We start from the raw sequence: 19,678 nt of genomic DNA on the forward strand, positions 1-19,678 counted from the left end.
GTGGGGATGCAGCCCCGCAATCACCAGCTGACTCTCATTTGTATTTTACACTCTTTATTTAGGAACAACCAAAAATGTCTGGTTTCATTTCAACAAACTGTACAAGCAAGCTCTTTCCCTCTCCCACCCTCACGTTCACATATACAAAAGGAAGGGAAACTTGCCGTTCACTTCTCAGAAGTGGCATTGTTGCTACAGGGAGTTCGTGCCCTCGGAATGAGAGCAGTAAAGTCCATAGCAGTGCAAGCTACCCCAGCCCGAGTCACAGCCACAGCCCACAGTCACAGGCAGCTTCACTTTTTGTTTTGTTTTCTTCTTTAAAACCTTTACCAAAAGTAAAAACTATTTCCTGCCTCTCCCGGCTGCCAAGGTGACCAACTCAAATCGTGGTCTTAAAAAACACTTAAGAACCCACTGGAACCCCCCCCCCGGTACAAAGACACAGCAGAGCTGCTGCTCTGCCCCCAGCTGCATAGCCACCCTTATGAAAGGTCCCTGTGCAGCTACAATTAACATTTTCCTTTGGATAAATCCAAGCAAAAAAAAAAATAAAAAAAAAAATAATTCCAGGTCATTCAGCACCAGCATGATTTCTAAATAATAATAATTAAAATTAAAAACAAAAAAAAAAAACCAAAAAAAAAAGAGACCCCCATTAGGCTGACTTTGTGGTCTGCTGTGATCAACACGCCGTTCCCAAAGTCTCTCTTTAGTGCAATGTTAGTATGTGCAAGGGGAGTCACAGCCACGTACCCAGGAGCTCCACCAGCCAGATGGGGCAGACAGAAAGTGCAATTTATAGCAAGAAGTTTTCTATGCCACGGATTCCTAAGCCCAACCTTCGCTAGCACCAGTGAGCAAGAGCCCTCCTGACCCACCCTCCGTCCGTGGCTTCGGCCACACCATCCACATCTGGCTGAGGGCAGCCAGCAGAGCGCTCTGCTGCAATAGGCAATGAGAGAAAAAGAAAGGGAAAACTGCTGCTGCTGCACTAACAGCGCTCACCTGCTCTGCTCTAACGGCTTGTGATGCCAGTGCAGCAATCCTGGCACACAGTGCTGCCAGCAGGATGCACAGCACAGACTAAACTTGCAAGAAAAAAAACAGGAAAGTACAGCTTGCAAGGCCAATCCCCTCGGATCAACTGAGCAATTAAAATGGAGGTTATGCAGTGAGCTGAATCAGATGGATTTGAAGAGTGAAGCCAGGGTTATTTGGGAAGCAGGAGAAAGAAATCAACGTTCCCATCTGTGCCTGAGTGCTGAAGTCATCCTTCCCTTCCCCAGTGACACCAGCGGCTTCCAAACATCTTCTGGTCACATCTCTGAACTGTCTCAGATAGCAGGACTGCAGGGAAGGAGGAGCGCAAAGCTCCCCCACCACCACCCACGACCAAAAATCATTACTTTTCATTAAAAAACAAACAGCAGCCCGAACACGGAATGCAAAACCAGCCCAGCAAACAGCCAAGCAGATGCCCTGCAGCTCCAGCTCTGTGTGAGCAATGCTCTGCATTGAGCTGCAGGGGGGGGTTCAGATCACAGCTGCCCAATAGAATCCCCCAGCAGGAGGGGACACAGCCGCCTTAAATACCTGCACTGGAGCTCTGCATGCTGACTGACTGCTGCAGGACATGTGGCTGTGTTCAATCCTCCTGCCGGGGCTGTGAGCCTGATGGGCAGCAATGCTCAGCTCGCAGACAGATGGAAACGGGAGCCTGTAAATCATGGTTTAGTGTTCTGTTTAAAAAAAAAAAAAATTTTTAAAAAGGAATGATCTCCAGGATGCTAATTAGGGAACAGAAGAATTAGCAACCCATGTAGAGCACAAAGCAAATGGAGAAATGAAACAGCTTGGCTGATGATATGGATTAATCTTGCACTGGGAGAACCAGAGCCCTGTAGGTGAGCGAGTCAGGCACAGCACAGATCAGAGCCTCGGATTATTAAGCAATTGGATTGCGACCTGAATCTAAGCAGCCTCAGAGACAGAAGTAACAAGATTCACATGGATTACAAAGGATGCTCACTGCTGTGCTTACTGAGCCCAGGCTCACACACAGCTGATGGAGGTGAAGAAAGTAACTTCCCTTCCCTACTAATGCTGGCTACATGACCTCTGTCCTGCGTTCCGCCTTTCGAGACATCATCTTTGATTTGATGATGATAAATATTCACACTAAGAGCAGGACTACAGTGACACCTCCCCTCACCACCATTAGAGCTGTGCTGGGACTGGTGAGCCACCTCCACTATTCAAGCTCCAGATGCAAACACACAATTTCTAATATCCTGCCCCTAACCTCAGTCTGCTTGGAGATGACACCTGCTTCTCTTTAGCTTCAAAACTGATGTGATAAGGAAAACAGAAGACCACAGAGCTTAAACCCTCTCCCCTTCAGCTTATACTTCCATGGAGATTTCAAGTCAACTAAAAAAAATGCAGCTAACGAGGAATGTGTGGGAGTCAGAAAGCAAACTCGGTTTACTTTTTATGTTGGTTTTTGTCCTTACATCTCCCCGCCCCGCACAGCTCAGCCCTGCGGACGGGGGGAGCCTGCATGGAACCACTTCTTAGAATTCCTCTGCCCCAAAAGAAAGAAAACTCCTGCTGTGCTTGTATGAATGCATGCAGACAAAGCTCAAAACCCTCAGCAGCTTCCAACCCTCAAGGCTGTTTTTCTGTGTACACCGGGAAATTCTCCCTTTAACTTGCGAGGCTTCTCATCATTTTGCTGGAAAACTGGCCAAAAAAACAACCCGAGTGCAAAACGTTTCAGCTAGTGCATGGGAAAACAGTTCGGAGGGCCCACTCCACACCACCATCCTTAAGCACTTCTGTAGATGAGGATCACTCTTCCAATCAGCTGCAGGCCTTTAAGTGCACACACCAAAACCCCACAGAAAACCGCCCTGAATGGGCGAACTACATTTCCAACATATTTATATAGCGAGTAGTTAGTAGAAGTGTACATTTTTAATGTACCTCTTAACGCAATAAAGAATCAATGGCATATCTGAACTGTATATATGTGTACTTAAATAAACCTGCACGTACATAGACAATAGTAAATTACCTACCTGCATTTGTTCTCTGAAGGCAGCACTGGACATGCACCCACACTCCATTCTGGCTTGTCTCTGGCAGCACCCCCACTGTCCCCCATCTCCTGGGCAACGTGGGGTGGTGGTGGCATTGCTGCTGTGCCTCCAACCAAGGCATGCAGACAGCAGTGCTGCTGCAGAGAGGAATTAGAGCCTGCTCTAGCTCATGGCATCCCAGGGAGGATTTGCGACTGCTAAGGGGGGTTACAACAATGTGTCTGCATCCGAGCGCCCACCAGGCAGGCATGTACCATGGGAACCCCCTGCAGCAGAGAGAGCTTCTCCCAGAACATCGGGCAGCCTCATGAAGAGGGGAGAAAGAATGAAGTGGAAAAGCAAAAGAAATTAAAGGTAGAAATCAGACACCATCTTTGGAAGAGGTCCTGAAAGAGCTTTTTGTTTTTAAAACAGATTTTTTTTTTTTTGTAAACCTCTGGATCTGATCCTTTGAGGCTTGCTACCCACCCTTCTAATAAATATCATTTACCACCAACAATAAAGTCTCCCACATTAAAAAGCTCTCACTAAATAAAACCCTTCTACAGAAAAAGCTTGGCAAAAATAAGGAGCTGTGACTACTCTCCATAAATACATCAGCGGGTAAACACCAAAAACTATTTAAGTTAAGGGACAATGTTGGCTCCAAAACAAACCAGGAACAAACCGGCCACGAATTAACTCAAACTAGAAATCTAAAGGAAGTTTCTAACCATTCAAAGGCAGCAGAGCTCTGGAGCAGCCTTCCAAGAGCAAAAGTGAAGGCAAGACATGGAACCAATTTTGAGCTGGGAAGTGATTAGTTTCTGACAGGACAGTCTGACACAGCACTGGGCTGGGCTGTAGCTCAGGCCTCCTCCAGACCTTGTGTTATGCTAGGGAGGGATATTAAAAAATGCTTCATGCAGCTGCATCACACAGCAACCATTGAGACAATGGGAGCACGTCGAAAAGGAGCAGGGTTTGGAAGCAGAGGTTAACAGAGAAACCTGCTTGGCTCTGTCACATGAAGGCAGAACTGCTGTGGATGGAAAAAAAAACCAAAAAATGGAAAAAGCAAATAGTTAAAGTTATCAGCACCGCTGCTGGACGATCCTCATAGTCACAGAGGGCTGAAAGTGGGAAACTTCCTGACTGCTGCTGCCTCGCACAGCCCTTGGAGACAACAATGGCTTGAACCACTCTCAGCAGCTCTGTGCTTCTCCGTATTTGTCCTCTGAAGAACGGCTTGTTCTCTTCGAACAATGAAAAGGATTCCAGGTCAGGATGGAAAAATTATGATGTGCTAGTTCTCAGTGATTAAAGGGAGACTTGGAGATTGAACAGCCTGCTGCAGTCAGTCTCCAACTGCAAAAAGGAACGCGTTTTTGGCCAACAAGGGACAAACAACACCGAACTCCCTCTCCTGGGTTTGCTGCTGCTTAATGAAGAGCATGCAATGCTAAATTTGACCTCACCCCTAAGGATGAACAATGAGCTCCCACCTGGCCTCAATGCAAGACGTTCGTTCTCAGGTACCTTTTCTGACACACGCCCACACATACACACACGTGTGTATCCTGCAGAACTCTTCATTGCCAGAGCTCAGGGACTGAAAAAGGCAGAGAGGTTATATGCAGCCATGCCAGCCTTTAGAGAACAAACACCTTAATGGACAGATGAAAAAAAAATGTATTGTGCCATAATAGTCCATATCTAAGCAATGACCTTGTTTACACAATGTCTGAGATTCGTTATGCTTGTATAGGCAGCTGTAGGCATCGGTATATGAATATGAAATCTGAAAGTCTGTCCAATGTAAAGCAAACAAGAGCATCCTATTTCCTGGGCCACAGCCCCAATCTCTGCCAGCCCTCAGCCATCTCCTGGGCTGGACCAGAGCTCTGCACTCAGTGCCCAGTTTGCGCTCGCACTCTCTCTCGTGCTGCACTCAAAGGTCTCATTTATGGCAGTGCTTTATCACCACGTCCTGCTCCTGACGTCTGTTCTCAGACCGGCCCATCGACTTCTTAAAGACCAAAAACTTCTTAAGAGTGGATCCTCTGGGACAAGTGGTTTGATTTCAGTCTGTTTCTAGGAAAAAACACAACACAGGTGTCAGAGATGCTCCATCATGCTGCAGGGACCTACAGCTGGGGAACAGAGGATGCAGGTGCACCTCATGATAGCAAAGCCAGGAGCCCTGATGGAGCAGCTGCAGAGCTGGCCCCAGCATCCAGTTGGGATGGAGCGGGATGCCTGACGTGCCTTGCCAGGCCATGGGACCTCACGGTATGGCAGAATGCCATGTTGGAGGGTGCCAGCAGGGACATAGTGTGGAAACCTCCCCTCTTCTGCACACGCCATTCAAAAGTAAGTTCTAAAGAAGGGTCAGACCCAGCAGATGTACGTGACACACTGGCCCTGCATGTTCCCTCCTTCTTCTTAGTCTCTACCAATGCCCAGGCCTTGTCCTGCTCCAGATAACGATGAATGATGCTCATATCACGTGAGCCAGTAGAGGTTCAAAACAGGAGTAGGACAGGGCAGGGAAGAGGTTCTGCTCTGCACAGGCATGGAATGTGGGCACACAAGGGCACATGTGCCGCCCAGGGCCATGGCAGAAGTTGCTGTCAGTATTGGCAAACAGCAGCCAGACTCCTTTCTTCTCAAACAGCCACCGCTTAAGAAATAAACCTAAAGGCCACTTTCCCCCAGGGGAAGGTATATGCACAAGGCACACTGCTGGTTTTACCCCTAAAGCCAGGATGTGGCTTTGGAGCTGGGTGCTTCTTACAGCCCTGCCATGATCCCCTATCCAGGGAAGGGCTTCCTCAGTTTAAACCCGAATAGCCTCAGCTTCCAGTGGGAAGCAGAGTGCCCAGCACACATCCCCCTGCCCTCAGGCCCTTACCGAGCTGTGTGATGGGTGGCTGGACAGGGGCTCCAGGGGGCTCAGATGCCCCCTCTGGACCGCCTGGCTCCCAGGGCTCACTGTTCTCTGACACCTCCGAGCCAGCATCAGGCGGCCCTTTCTGGCTCCCCGTCTGCTCGCTGCTGGAGAAGGCATCCTCAGAGCTGCTCCGGGTCTCCTCTTCCGCCTTCGCTGCAAACCACACCTTCACCTGCTGGGCGCTGAGCTGGGTGCGCTCACAGAGCCCGGGCAGATCATCCTCACGCAGCGCCTTGTGCTTCTTGTAGTGCTCCTCCAGCACCTCCTGCCCTGCTGTGCTCACCTCCAGCAGACCCGGGGGGAAGATGCCACGCCGGTAGTTCTCATACCATTTGAGCTGCCCGTTCTTGTAGCCGTACCGACTGTCACCGAACCAGCGGATGACCTCAGCCCGTGGCAGGCCGGTCTGCGACACGATGGCATCGTACTCCTGGTTCGTCGGCCGCTGTGTCTGCACAAACATTTGCTTCAGTAAGTGCCGCTGCTGGGCTGTTTTCTTAAAGTTCATTTTGGGTTTGGGAGGGCTGGGGGGCAGGTTGCCACCGCTGTCCCCCTTCTCACCTGCAGCGGTGCCGGGGGCCTCTCCCTTGCCATTGGATTCTGTCACACGGAGGTTCTTCAGGTTGATTTTGATGGGACTCACCTTGCGCTCAGCTGAGTTGGGGTTGTTGGCGGAGGCATCGAGCGAGCCGTTCTCACCCAGCGCCCTCAGGTCATCCAGAGAGTCTTCTCCTTCCCCACGGCCGTTCTCAGCCTCTTCTTCCTCCTGCTGCTGCCCTGCTTCCTCCACTTTCTTACTCTCCTCCACCACCTTCTTCTTCCTCCTCTCTGTGAACCAGCTGTCAATCTCTCTCCGTGTCATCTTCGTTTCCCCCCTCAAGCGATTCACCTCTTCCTCCGGTGGCTGAGGATTTTGGGCAAAGCTGCTCTCCAGGGCCTTCAGCTGCTCCGGCGCGCGCTCCTTGTACTTGGTAGCCGTGAAGTCAGGTGCCTGGTGCCATGACTGCCGCCTGCCCGGGTGCTGCAGGACCGGCGCGGCCGCAGCCGCAGGCGTCAGCTCCGCTCCTTTAGGAGGCACTTCAAAGGGAATTTCGGGCAGAGAGTCAAGAGTGCTGTCTCCGGGGAAGATGGCCCTGCCGCCTCGCACGTTCCTGTAGTGGTACCTCCTGTCGCTGAACCACTTCCGAATCTCCTTTGTGGACAAGCCAGTTATTTTTGTCAGCCGCTCGACCTCAGCCTGCCCAGGGAATTGATTCCTGCAGAAGCTGCCCTTCAAGGCAGAGAGCTGCTCGTGGGACTTCTTGTTCTTGAAGACGTTGGGATCCAGGAAAGTCTGTGAGGAGATGGCTGGGCAGGCGGTGAGCACTGACGGGGTGGCTGTGACCACCTTCAGTGCTGAGGCGCTGCCAGAGCTCACTGTGCTGTGCTGTGCTGCCGGTGGGGGCTTGGGGACGGAGCTCACTGCCAAGGTGAAGGAAGAACTGGTGCCCTTCAGCCCATTGGCCATAATGGGCTGTGTGACCAGCAGCCCACCCGTGCCCTCAGGCTGCCCCACCACGTGGCCTGGCAGAGTTGCCTGGATGAGGTGCGGGACGCTGCCAGGGTTGGCAACTAATGGCGTGTTCAGCACCGTGATGGTGGGCTGCGGCACGGACTGGATGACCGTGTTAAACATCTTCTTCCTGGCATCTTCTATCTCCTCTGGGGACCAGCTGATGCCCTGCTTCAGCCTCTGAGCAGTGAACCAGATCTTCAGCTGCTCTTCAGGGTATTTTGTCACCACGGTCAGGTAGCAGAGCTCGGCTTTTGTGGGGTAGGGGAACTTGTGGAAAGAGTTTTTCAGGAAGCTGTTGGAGTCCATGGCTGCATTGTACGTGGGAATGCTGCTCAGGGGAATCATCACCTTGGGAAGGGACTTGGACGTAGGTAGCTGCTGATGCAGGGGAGGCTGCTGCTGCAGTGAAACAAGCTGTGCAACGCCCGCTGGCAGAACAGGCACATTTCCAATGATGGAGCCATTCACTACATGAGATGATTTTGTGGCATTCGCGGTGGCCTGGCTGACCGGCACCGAGTTGCTGGTAAATGAAGCCTCTCCGTCCTTTGCCTCCGACTCAGCACCCAGCTGACTGGGCACACTCTCCTTCAGAGTGTGGATCTTTTTGGCCTCAGGTTTGCCTTTCATTATCTTCATGATGGGGGTTTTGGTGATGATGATTTCAGACTGACCATCCACCACTTCCTCAGGGACCTCTCCTGGAGGGTCGTGGCTGCCAGCAGCATCCGAGAGGCTCTGCTCCACAACCGTATGACTGTCCTGCTTAGCCACCCTCCAGACAAAGCTCGTTTCACTGCCGTGCGACTCTGCATTGTGCTGTGAAAGCCCTTCGTGGCTCTTCACCAGAAAGTTGCATGCAACGCACACAAACGTGGGCTCTTTGCTGAAGTCTGAGTGCTCAGAGTCCAGATGCCTGAAGAAATGCTGAACATCTTGAGACCCAAAGTCACAACCCTTGCAGATGTAAGTGTCCCCATCGGTGATGCTGCGGTACCCATTGGACAATGCTTCACTGCTGCTGGTGGTGGCACCAGCATTGCTCTGGGCCAGCCCTTCAGCAGGAGCATCTTGCTGTGCTTCTTCAGGTTCCTCTTCGACGGTCTCCAGTTCAGTCTCCTGAAGCACCAGTGTTTTTACTGGGATCATGCAAGGAGTTGTGGATTTCCTTTTGCTAGCCATCACGACGATTAATCCAGATGATACTATTTCTCTTTAACTTAAATTAAATTAACATTTAAAAAGCGCTATTGCAAGTGCTCTGTCTTCTAGATTCCAGCAAATTCATGATGTCCCAAGGAGCTGATGTCAAATGTTGACAAATGTTCATATTTGCCACTGAACCTGAGGACAAGGAGAGGGAGGCGGGGTTATTTCCCTTGGCATCACACAAAGCACAACTGTATTTAACCGTTTCACTCAATAAATCACTTTCAGTGCCTTTTGCTGGAAAAATAAATAAATAAATTAACTTGACCTTGGATTTCCCATATTTTTAGACTCACAGACTATGAACTACCTGTTTGAAAAACAAACACGCCAGCTGGAGCCAGCCATGCTGTGGCAGCGGAGCCAACCTGCTGCTCAAACCGCACCTCCCTCCCAGTCCAGCTCACAACCCCAGCCTCCTCCAGTTCCACCCTTTTATAAAGCACCCAGCTCCACGCACAGCAGTGCTGTAAGCACCCATGGGTGCTGCAAGGCAGAGCTGAAGACTTTTTTCCCCCATAATCTCTTGTGAAGGAATGCAAGGTATTTGTGGTGCTGTGCACGCTCAGCTCCATTCCACTGCTCAGCTCTGCACCCTCCCATGCAGTGAGCAGCAAAATGCAACTTTCCTACCCGTGCAGCACAACTGTGCAATGCCTCTTTCATAGGCTGTACCACGTCCTCATTTGAGAAGCACAGACACCAGCATGTCCCCTTGCCATGCCCTAAACCAGCGCTGTGCAGGGAGAGCCTGCTGGGCTCCTGCCTGCTTCCCATCACAACACTTGATGGAAACCAGCTTTACACTTGTAAAAAAACCTGAACTTAAAAAAAAAATACCAACTTACCATCCTGCCCAATGAGCCCAGAGGCACCTCCCACCCTTCAGAGCAGCTGGGCTCCCAGAGCTCCTCTACCACATACGCTCTGCCCCGTGCTTAGAGAAACACAGCTAGGAAAGGACTTTGTGATGCGTGCGCAGTGCCAACTCTGCTGCATTTTGATGGCAGCTTTTAGGACAGAGATCCTAATGCTAAAATCAAACCGGGGGAGTACAGTCTGACCTCCATCACTACTTCTTTAAAAGTTTTTGAAATATAGTTCTGGAGAAAAAAAAAATGATGTCAGCTTACAAACAGGAGAGCCCAGATGGGCAATTCTGGGCTCAGCAACTCTCGGGCATGATTTAAAAGATTGATGGGAAAACATAACTTCCCGTTAATGTGGGCTGATCTGAGATTACAAAACAGTACTGTAAATAGCGTTAGTCATCACTGGACTTGGCACTGGGAAACGCTGTTTGCTGTGATAGAGATTCACAAAAAAGCAAGAAATTATAACTTTGACAAACCTATAAATGAAACAGCCTTAAAGCAGCGCGCTGCATTTGGATGATGCGAGCTGCGTGTTCTCAATACCTGCTTTATGCTGCTCCTCTCTCACCTCCTCGTGGCCAGCCTTCCCTTACAGAGGGCCAGAAAGCTATTCATGAGCATTCGCAAGTGGAATACTTGGATGACTATGAATGGGTTCTGCTATTCAGCAGGGAACAGCATCCATTTGACACCAATCCCAAGATCCTCATTTTTGATGCTAAGTTAAATATTACACAACCTAGCTGGATACGGTGACCTTTCTAAGTTGAGTCAATTAGGAAAAAAAAACAATAAGAGCAGCCTGAGGGTGACAAAATACACCTTTCCAGGCTGGAGTTTGGCGGTGTGGCAGCCTCTGATACACAGCAAGGAGGAACTGCCGGGCCCTTCCAGCAAGCTGCCAGCTCCAGCATCCACCCCCAGTACTGGAGGCAGCTCAAGTCCCAGACAGAGCTCACGTTGTGGTTACGGAGTTTCCACAAAAAGGTTATATTTTATCTGTCAACAGAGTGAATTTGATACAGAGCAACCCAGATACACAAAGACCCCCATTGTGCCCTGTTAGCGGAGTGCCTCTTCAGAGCATGCAGTCAGTATTATGTTGGGTAAACGTGCAGGATCTGACCCACCTGTGGAGAACCTAAAAGCTCCCTGTTTCATTTACCAGCACGTTTGCATCGTGCTCAAGTGCTCTCTCCAATGAGTTTTGTTAAAAATGCAATCAGGGCAGCGCAGCCAACGCAGCTCTCCTGCTGGGGATCCAATATTAATGCCACCTGAGAACACAGATTGCAAATCTGGCTGGAAGTGCATCACAGCGCCAATTTACTGGTAAAAGAAATTAATGGAGTGTACTGTTTGTCCGCTTCATTTCCATGGAACAGTTGCATAACCACATGTTAAGAACATGTTTTATTCACTGCTCACCTTCTGGAATGTACTAACTCCTTTAATACAGCAATAATATATAACAGAATGCACAATTCGCTGATCTCTGCCACTGAAATAAGCAAGGCTGTTTTAATGGACAGGTTAAATTAACAGCAGAAAAATCGTGCAATTAAAAAGCAGCCTTACGTTGGAGCTCAGCTTGCCACCACTGTGAATGCCTCAGACCCATCTGCACAGCCATGTGAGAAGAATTTGATTTCCTATGTATTACGTTACGATTAACTGGAAGAAAGATGAGCTGAATGCAACATCCACCCTGCAGACAAGAAGAAAAAAGGATCGTCCTCTCTAATCCGCACCTGCCAATTCAACAGCGAGGCAGCACAGCAAGCAGCAGCCACCACCCCATGACCCCGTGGACTTAAACCTGTCTCAGATGTTGGAAATGTGAAGGCAAACTGACCTCAAGCGGAGGAATTTGGTACCAGAGATGCTCAGAGAGAGCTCACAGCAGACGGGCAGGCAGCCAGGAGCCTCGGGCCAGGTCTGGTTGCTCAGAAAGGAGGAACGGAGGAGGAAGATGGAAACTGTTAAACTCAGGATCTCAGTCCCAGAACACAGTGCAGAGTTTCTGCTCCAGGCAGCCCCCAACCCAACTGGGCCAGGAAGCACCGCCGGCCCCACAGCCGCTCTGCATCGCCCAGGAGAACAATGCCCAGAGAGCAGTCAGAGGGAGCTCAGAGCTTCAGAAACTGCGCTTCTGCAGAGATTAACAAAGGGAGGTTTCGAAATCGGCACTGCTGAGTATGAACTTTCAGCTTTTTCCAGCTTGGCTGGATACAACTGGTTTGGTTTTAAATGTTTCAGTGAATTAATGAGTTCGGTCGTTAATGCAAAACACTCATTCTGCGTGGTGCCAAGGTCCCCAGTTAGAAGATTAATTCGGTGACCTTTTGCAAACCTCCCCTAGAAACAACGAGGAGAAAACCAGCCTGCAGCACCAGCAGCCATCCACACCAGGGACACGTCAGATGGCGCAGTCCTGCTGCAGGCAGCTCTGCCAGAGGGTAAATGCTCACTTAAAGGGGGGGGAAAAAAAGATCAGCACCAAAATAGAAGTAAAATAACAGTTTTCTCAATGCTTTCTGTGCCTGTTAGGCAGGCAGACGCGCTCCCCAGGTCAGGGACAAAGTTGATGTTTCTGTCTCATGCGGAGCCAAGCACAATATTGGTACTTCAAACAACAGCGGCTTGTTTTTCAGCTGAAACACTGCAGGCCCCACTTGATATCATAAGAAAAAGAAAATTAAAGAAGAATAGTTGACAATTGAGAGCTCCCCCTTTACTACCTGCAGCACGGTGTGGAAGATGCAGTCCTTCCGTTGGGAAGTCATCGAGTCACTCCAGCAGCAGCCAAAGCCCAGCAATGAGGACATCCCTGTGCCCTGCAGCCCAGGGCCAGTGCCTCCCCCTGCCATCTTCCGCACCACAAAGGGTGGTCCCAACCCCAACTCAGGCTGAAGTTACGTGGGTGCTGGCAGGGGAGGGAGCACCTGGTGCCCACAGCCCTGAGGACGCAGCCCCTACTGCTGCCACTAGCCCTGCAGTGCCAGGGCTTTTCCTCTTGGGTTAGTCATTAACATTTGTTTTTCATTTTAGTCCTTTCATGAGAAATCATGTAGGAGTTTACCAGTTACACTAATTATCCAGCTTGTTGCCAAAACATGCCCTGTTGGGGCTGGCAGGAGGCAGGAAGGCCGCGGGCTCCTGATGTTTCCAGACTAAGGAGAGGTGAGGTCTGTCCCCAACATCTCTGATCAGCCATGGGTCTCAAGTCACAGGCACTGGGTACCATACAATGTGGGGTGAGGGTGTGCAGCACATCACACCCCAACAGGGAGCTGTGAGCAGGGCAACTGCTGCTCCTCAGCATGGGGACAGCAGTGCCACCGACCTGCCACCCGCAGCCTGGTCTCAGCACACAGCAAGGCCAGCACACAACATTCAGCTGGGTTTAACCCCACAGGGAACTGCAAGTTTCCACGAACAAACAGCTGAGGACACCTTCTCCTCCACTGCAGATCACTGGGGCTCTGCCCTGCTGGTGCTCTCAGCCAGCCATAAAGCACCAGCAGCCCCAGACAAGCCCCGCGGGCAGTAACAGCCTCTCCATGTCTTATTGTCTCACACCACACCAATGTACAAACACAAGCACCGGTTGCAGCAGTTCCGAGCTCCGAGCTGCGTCGCACAGCCAACATTTGTGCTAAGGAACAATTTCTCTTTATGCCGACTGTCGGGGCGCGCTGCAGCCCAAGCCTGGCATTGCACTGCATGGCTGGGCTGCAGGCAGCAGACCCCGCGGCCCAAACAATCGCCTGCATTCTCCATTTCTTGGCAGGCCTCAAACAGACGGGCGTCATTTTCATTCAGAGCAGTGCAAGAGAGCTATTCATTAGGATCTCACCCTTCTATAGGCTGCTGCACCTCTCCATTTCAAATGCGCCTTTAAGAGGAGACCTCTCCTCCACCCTGCAGTATTTCATTGACCTGTTTCAAGCTATTTCCAATCTGGGAGATAAGTCTGTGGGTTGAGCTTTACTTCCAGAATAGCAGCACTGTGCCTTCGTCACTGTTACCTGGGCAGAGGCTGCCTTTGTGTGCCGGCACCCGGGGACCAATGGTAATTATCTCCATTCTTTTTCAGCCGAGCACAAACCCAAGCGAGATGGGAGCTGGAGAGGGGTGCCTGAAACAGAATGCGATTAGAGTATAAAAATAGGTCACTGGGATAATATAACCTTTAGACTACTGGCAACGTGCCCCCCTCAGAGACAAGCCTGCGTGCTATATTTCAGCAGAACGTCGGGAATAAAAAACACAACACACATCAAACCCAAACCACCGATCATCCCTCCGAGCTCCGCGTGCTTCTGTTTGAACATCACCAACACTCATTCGCTCTCTCTTTTTCCTCTGCTCTCATCCATTTGATCAGGGACCAAACGAGCATTATGCAATCACACCCCTGTGACATCTCCAAACAAAACCCTCTTTCAGGGCTGCGTTACAGATCTGCTCTGAGCTCTGCTACCTTTGCAGGGCTCCCACCTGCGCACACAGCTTCCATCCTCATATTTTGCCCACGCTGCTGAACATCCCTGGCCTTTCCCCAAAGGAAACAGGCAGACAGACAGCGCAGCACCCACCTGCACAGCCCTGAGGACTGGCAGAGCACTCTCTGCTCATGAGAACTAGGTCTCCCATCGCTGGCACCAACTAGTGAGCTCCAGTGTGTGGGTCTGTGCCCATCTAGGGCAGCAAAGCACCAGTGCCACTTATAGACACAGAGGGGCTCTGATTCCAGCCCCCCGTGCTTTTTCTAGCAGGTTTGCTTTTGCTTGCATTGTCATTCCCTGATCACAGACACCTAAAATGGCCACGCATGGTCAAAAGGGTTATATTCTGCAACACCACATCCATTTGCAAAGCACCCCTTGATTCTACACATACAGCTCACTGTTGAGTGCTGCTATTTAGACAGAGCAACGTCAGCTTTGGCAGAAATCAGCTCTTTGGAATGCATGTGAAAATGGAAAGATTACACCTAAAATATACCTCTCGGTGTTTTCATAGCTGAAGTTGCTCAGTGAGCTCCAAGCCAAAAAACCATCAGGGAGCTCAGGAGGGAAGGCTCCACGGTCCCAAGGCAAGATGAGAACCATTATTAGGTGCTGGCCAATGTTACATGAAAATACCTGAGTCTTTTAAAGCAGCACCACAGAAAGGCATTTTGTGGGATACCTCCAAGCTGCATTTCCCACACTGTTCTCCCAGCCCCATTGCAGGCGCACACCCATTCCCATAGGGGTGCCCCAGCTTGAGGCCATCACTCCACACTCAGAACCTCAGCTCTAGCTGTTACAACACTCATTGTGAAAAGAAACCCAGCATCAGCTTTTATACCATGAGTTTTAAAACAAGATGTGGGACATGTGTGGGAAGGCCCAAACTGAGCTATTAACCAGTACCAGACACCAAATGTGGGGTGCTGGAGCCCATCATCTGCAGCACAGACAGCACTGCATCCTCCCTAGCTGAGCCTTCCTGCATTACTTCACTCACCGTGCCCTTTTGCAATATGCTAGTTCTGAACACTGCCTCGCGTTCTGGCTCACCAGCAGCTCCCATTCCCCCACTTGCAGTTGCTATCGCCAAACAGACAGCTGCAAAACACGTCAGCTGAAAGCAAGGAAAGCAAGGAAACGGGGCTGGCAGGTTGGGTTTGTGGGTTTTCTTCCCATGGGTGCTGCTCGGAGCCCTCCTTTCAGACCCTGAGCGCAGCCGATCGCTTTTGCAGCTTATTGAGTTGTGCCGGTTTATGGCAATGTTTTTCTGCTCACTGAACTGGCTCATTCTTTCAGCAGAACAAACTGTTCCACGTTGAGGCAGGAGTTGGCTGTGTTTTAACAAAGGATTTTTCCCTTCTGACAGTGTTTTGCAAAAGACCCAAAAAAATGAGTTTGGAGCCAAGTTACAAAAGGTCAGGAGAGGCTAGGCAAGCAATGGGTGTAGTTCCTGTATGTCACAGCCAGTAAAGGAAATGGGTGGGGAGAAGAGGAATGGCGTTTTGAGCAGAAATAATACGTATAAAGGGATCTTAATGAGGATGGCAAGTATGCAGGCACTACGATTTTTGCTTTACCGAGGTAGGCTGAGGTCTCTGCAATGATTTATCCACATGGACTGTGTACATGATACGGTCCAAGCAGCAACGGCAGCAAGAAAAAATCTGCCCTGCTTGCTTCTCCTCCCCTGGCTGATTGATTGCAGGGAGCTACCAGCCTCTCACCTCCCTCAGCCCAATGAATATTCAGAAGGCCTCTGCTGAGAAAACAGCAGTAAATCACCAGCACAATGCAGGGGGAAGGAAATACTACACTGAGAAACCCGGGTGAGACTGCTCTGCTCCAGCATCCCTACCATTACTAATATAGGGCGAGACGTTCCCACAGAGGTTGGTCCTGTGCAGGTCTGCTCTACCTTTGTCCTCCATCTGCACACCCAAGCAAGGTCGGGAGCTGACAGCAGACCTTCCTCTTCTCTTGAGCAAGCTGGGATCAATATGCTTTTGTGTTGGATGGCTGCAGTTCTGCTTGGCCCTGCTCTGCAGCAGCTGGCAGGGTCAGGTCTGCCTGTGCTATGTATGGTGCATAGGCAAAGCACGATGGGCCGGCAGATGTTGAGAGGAAGGGAGCCCAGGGGATCTGCAGCAGCTGACAGTATGTAATGCCTGATACTGAAGCTTCTCCAGGCCCCAGAGGATCCCTGAATAGAAAGAAAGCACCCGCCATTGGAACACAGCCACTTTTGTGGCTGGAAGGGGCAGATGTTCAACCCCATACAACAATGCAACCCAACAGTTGAGACTGTGAGTGAAGAATGCTGCATCCACTTAAAACTGAAGAGGGAAATTAGGGACACTGTCTAATTCTCAAGTCACCATTTGGTCCTAAAGCTTTGAGTTCACATACCTGCATTGCAAGAGGGGCACAGGGTTTTCTTCCATTGCCTTCAACAACAACACCCTGACCTAAAGTGCTGAACCACAAGGACTTCAGCAGCATACGGTCAGACCAGCAAGTTTTCAGCTCCTTCAGCTAGAACACATTTTTCCATAAGAGCCTTTTTAAAACCCATATAAGAGATGGACTTCATTCTAGGTCTCCCTGGGCAAAGTACAGGAAAGTCACAGCTGAGCACCTGCCAGCCAGAAGCAATCCTCATCACCTGCTCTTTGCTTTGAAGACCATTTGTGAAGCCGTTCTGGACAGTACGCAGAGAAACTGAGCAAAGTTCAAGGGTTCTTTGTGGTATGAACAGTTCGTGACAGGGCTCTCCGCTTCCTCCGGCTGTTCAGTGGGACTTGGAATGGATTAGCTACGGAGAGGCAATAATTTTTGCGTTGAAAGCTCACCATCCTCCGTAGGTCAGCTGTGAGCTAAAAGCATCCCAGTTATTCACTGCTGTAAGCTGGAGGAATTTCCTTACTCTCAAAAGACTGACATTTAAAATTAGTCTCAAGTACAGTTGTGATAAACAAATCGCGTCCTCCTCCCCTCCCCCTTCTGTTATTTGGGGTGGGGTTTTTTGTTGTTGGATTTTTAAGCGGCGCCTGCTGTTCTCAACAGCAGCATTCACCAGGAAGCAGGAGAACCATGCAGAGTAACAGACCAAAAGCAGCAAAGCCAGAAGAGCTCTCTCCTTTCCAAGCTCTCCCTTAGGCTTTTGATTCCCCAGACCCTTAATTTTTAAACTCCTCACACCATAACAAACAATAACAGGAAGCATTAGGCTGCTTTCACCACGCTCTTCCCGTGAAGAGCAGGTGAGAGGTTGATTTGTTACCTTACTGCAGGGCACAGAGGACGATCAGGTGCTGAGGCTCATCCAGGACCTGCTTCTCATGGGGTGGAACACGAGCTGGCTCCCAAATAGCTGCGGGGGAGAAGCAGCCCTTGGCAGGCACATGGGGGAAGACGGCAGCTATTTTAAAGCAGCGTGACAGCCTACGGAAAAGGGGCTTGGGTTTTGGGTTGAGGTTTCCTGTGATCCTTTATTCCAAATAATGATGCATTCATTAATTTGCAGATCACAAGGCCTTAATATGAGGAAATTTGTTAAAGAAATTCAGGCGTGCTGGGAGAATTGCTTCCTTGCCATGCATTAGCGAGCATACCCGCAAAGTGCCAGCAATCACTAAGCCTCCCCTCAGCATTCAGAGCTCTGTACAATAGAGTTTATTATTTTTAAGCTTTTCAGACATCAGTGTGGCAAATTTAAGAGCACTATTTGGAAGATTAAGACACGAACACCACCGTATTATTCAATTTAGCTCCAACACTAAGCATTTTATTTCTGTAGACAGTCGCGACTAAACCTCCATTTCCAACTGCCAACAGACAGAAATACTTACAGCTTTAAGTCACATTTCAGCACGGTCTTGCAAACCAAATTAAGGAAAGGAGAACAAGGAAATTACTGTCATTATGCAAATAGTGCCCAATTACTGCCAAGCCATACAGAACCAACCTTCAGGTCGCTGCCATAGGTTTTAAAACAATACATGTACGAACTGCAGCAAGTGGAAAACTGTTGTGGGTGCCGCCAGGTGTGAGGTCATCAGAACATCTCCAACAGCTGTATTCTCTGAGCACTCACTGTATTCTCTGTTCACACAGGCACAGAGGCACACAGCTCTTGCTAGCCAGCTTCCTCAGCTTGCTGTCCCTAACAGCAGCCATGCTGCCATGAGCTCTGGCAGCCAACCCATTGAACCCACCATACATGGCAATAGTTCCTGTGTTCTCAGCCCATAAGAGTGCCAGGAGCACCAGCAATCTCACTCTCAGCCCCATGGACAGGCACTGGCTCACCTTGAACAGGTGATGCTTTCGGCAAAGCATGCCACAGAATTAAGGTGGTCACTGAGCCGCATCACTTGCTCCTCTCTTGAGCTCCTATCTGGGGCCTTTGTGGATATCTACACCACCAAAAAGCATGTTAAGCCCATGTTATACCCTCAGAGGCACAGAAGCCAAAAGCCTTTCTTCTTCAGACACAAAGGACAGCCACATTGCAGCAGTCTGAAACACTCACCATCATCATTAGGGTGAATGGCACAGGATACATTTTTTAACTCTGTTCAACATAACTCAGAGAACAGCATGAGACACTGAACTGCAGGAGGGGGCAGTACAGAAGACCAACGTAACAATAATGTTAGTGCTGTGTCAGCAGGCTGCCTGTGAGCCCAGGGCTGCCTCCAGGCTCAGGAGCTGCAATACAGAGCTTTCCATTTCCAGGTCAGCAGCTCAAACCAGAGGGACATTCACAGAGATAAGGCAAGCATTGAGATAAGGTGAATGACATACCAGGTCCCTGGGACAGGAGCATCTCGTGGAGGTGAGGTGCCAGCAGGAGCCAAGCTGTTGTTCACATCAGTGGGAGAACAGGCACAGAAACGTAGCACGAACAAATGCAGCCTCCATTTTCCAATAGGCCACTTTCCAGTGACTGGCCCAAATCAGGTCAATGTTACTTTATTTTAATTCTGCTTAGCATTGGAAACCCCAGAGCTGAAGTTATTTAGCTACTGCCAATGGTACAAAAAACAAAAAAAAAACCAAAAAAAAAAACCAAAAACCTAACAAAACAGACACTGCAGACAAAGGAGGGAAACAACAACCCAGCACTGTTTCTCCAGGTAATTGCTTTCTACCTTGTGCTAGGAGAGGAGCAGCCTTAGAAGCATCTCAATGATACGGCTGCAAACAGACTGCATGTCAAGCTGGGTAAGACTCAGGACTGCAGGAATTCCCCCCATACAAAGCCCATAATCATCTGTGGATGAGAGATGAAGTGGGTGGATATGTGAAGCCAAAGGGAAACAAGGAGAAGGAACACTGCAGCCTGTGGGATGCAGCTCCCATCAGCTCACAAGCACACAAGGCAGCACCACAGTCAGATTCCTTCAGATCAATCGAACAAATCCTCATGCTGAGCTGCTTACTTGAGTGGCCAGCACTGGGGAAAATAACCAAGTGAGAGGTTC

At 49.9% G+C, this 19,678-nt stretch overlaps 1 protein-coding gene across 7 annotated transcripts in view; it reads right to left on the reverse strand.

Moving 5' to 3' along the window:
• Nucleotides 1-37: 37 nt before the first annotated feature.
• ZHX3 (zinc fingers and homeoboxes 3) overlaps nucleotides 38-19,678 on the reverse strand; it is a 33,181-nt gene continuing 13,540 nt past the window's right edge. The window contains exons 3-5 of one of the 7 annotated variants that reach the window (XM_015881430.2): nucleotides 13,704-13,813; nucleotides 5,995-8,932; nucleotides 38-5,174 (exon numbers count right to left, since the gene is read on the reverse strand). In XM_015881430.2, the coding sequence (XP_015736916.1) occupies nucleotides 5,164-5,174; nucleotides 5,995-8,770 (2,787 nt within the window). In that variant the 5' untranslated portion in view covers nucleotides 8,771-8,932; nucleotides 13,704-13,813 and the 3' untranslated portion in view covers nucleotides 38-5,163. Of the gene's footprint in view, nucleotides 5,175-5,994; nucleotides 8,933-9,645; nucleotides 10,170-11,250; nucleotides 11,381-11,527; nucleotides 12,096-12,413; nucleotides 13,177-13,703; nucleotides 13,814-19,678 lie in introns of those variants that run through there. The other 6 variants (XM_015881435.2, XM_015881432.2, XM_015881433.1 and 3 more) reach the window with 6 other exon arrangements.

The sequence above is a fragment of the Coturnix japonica genome, chromosome 20 (genome assembly GCF_001577835.2).
Source record: "Coturnix japonica isolate 7356 chromosome 20, Coturnix japonica 2.1, whole genome shotgun sequence".
Classification (NCBI taxonomy): Eukaryota; Metazoa; Chordata; class Aves; order Galliformes; family Phasianidae; genus Coturnix; species Coturnix japonica.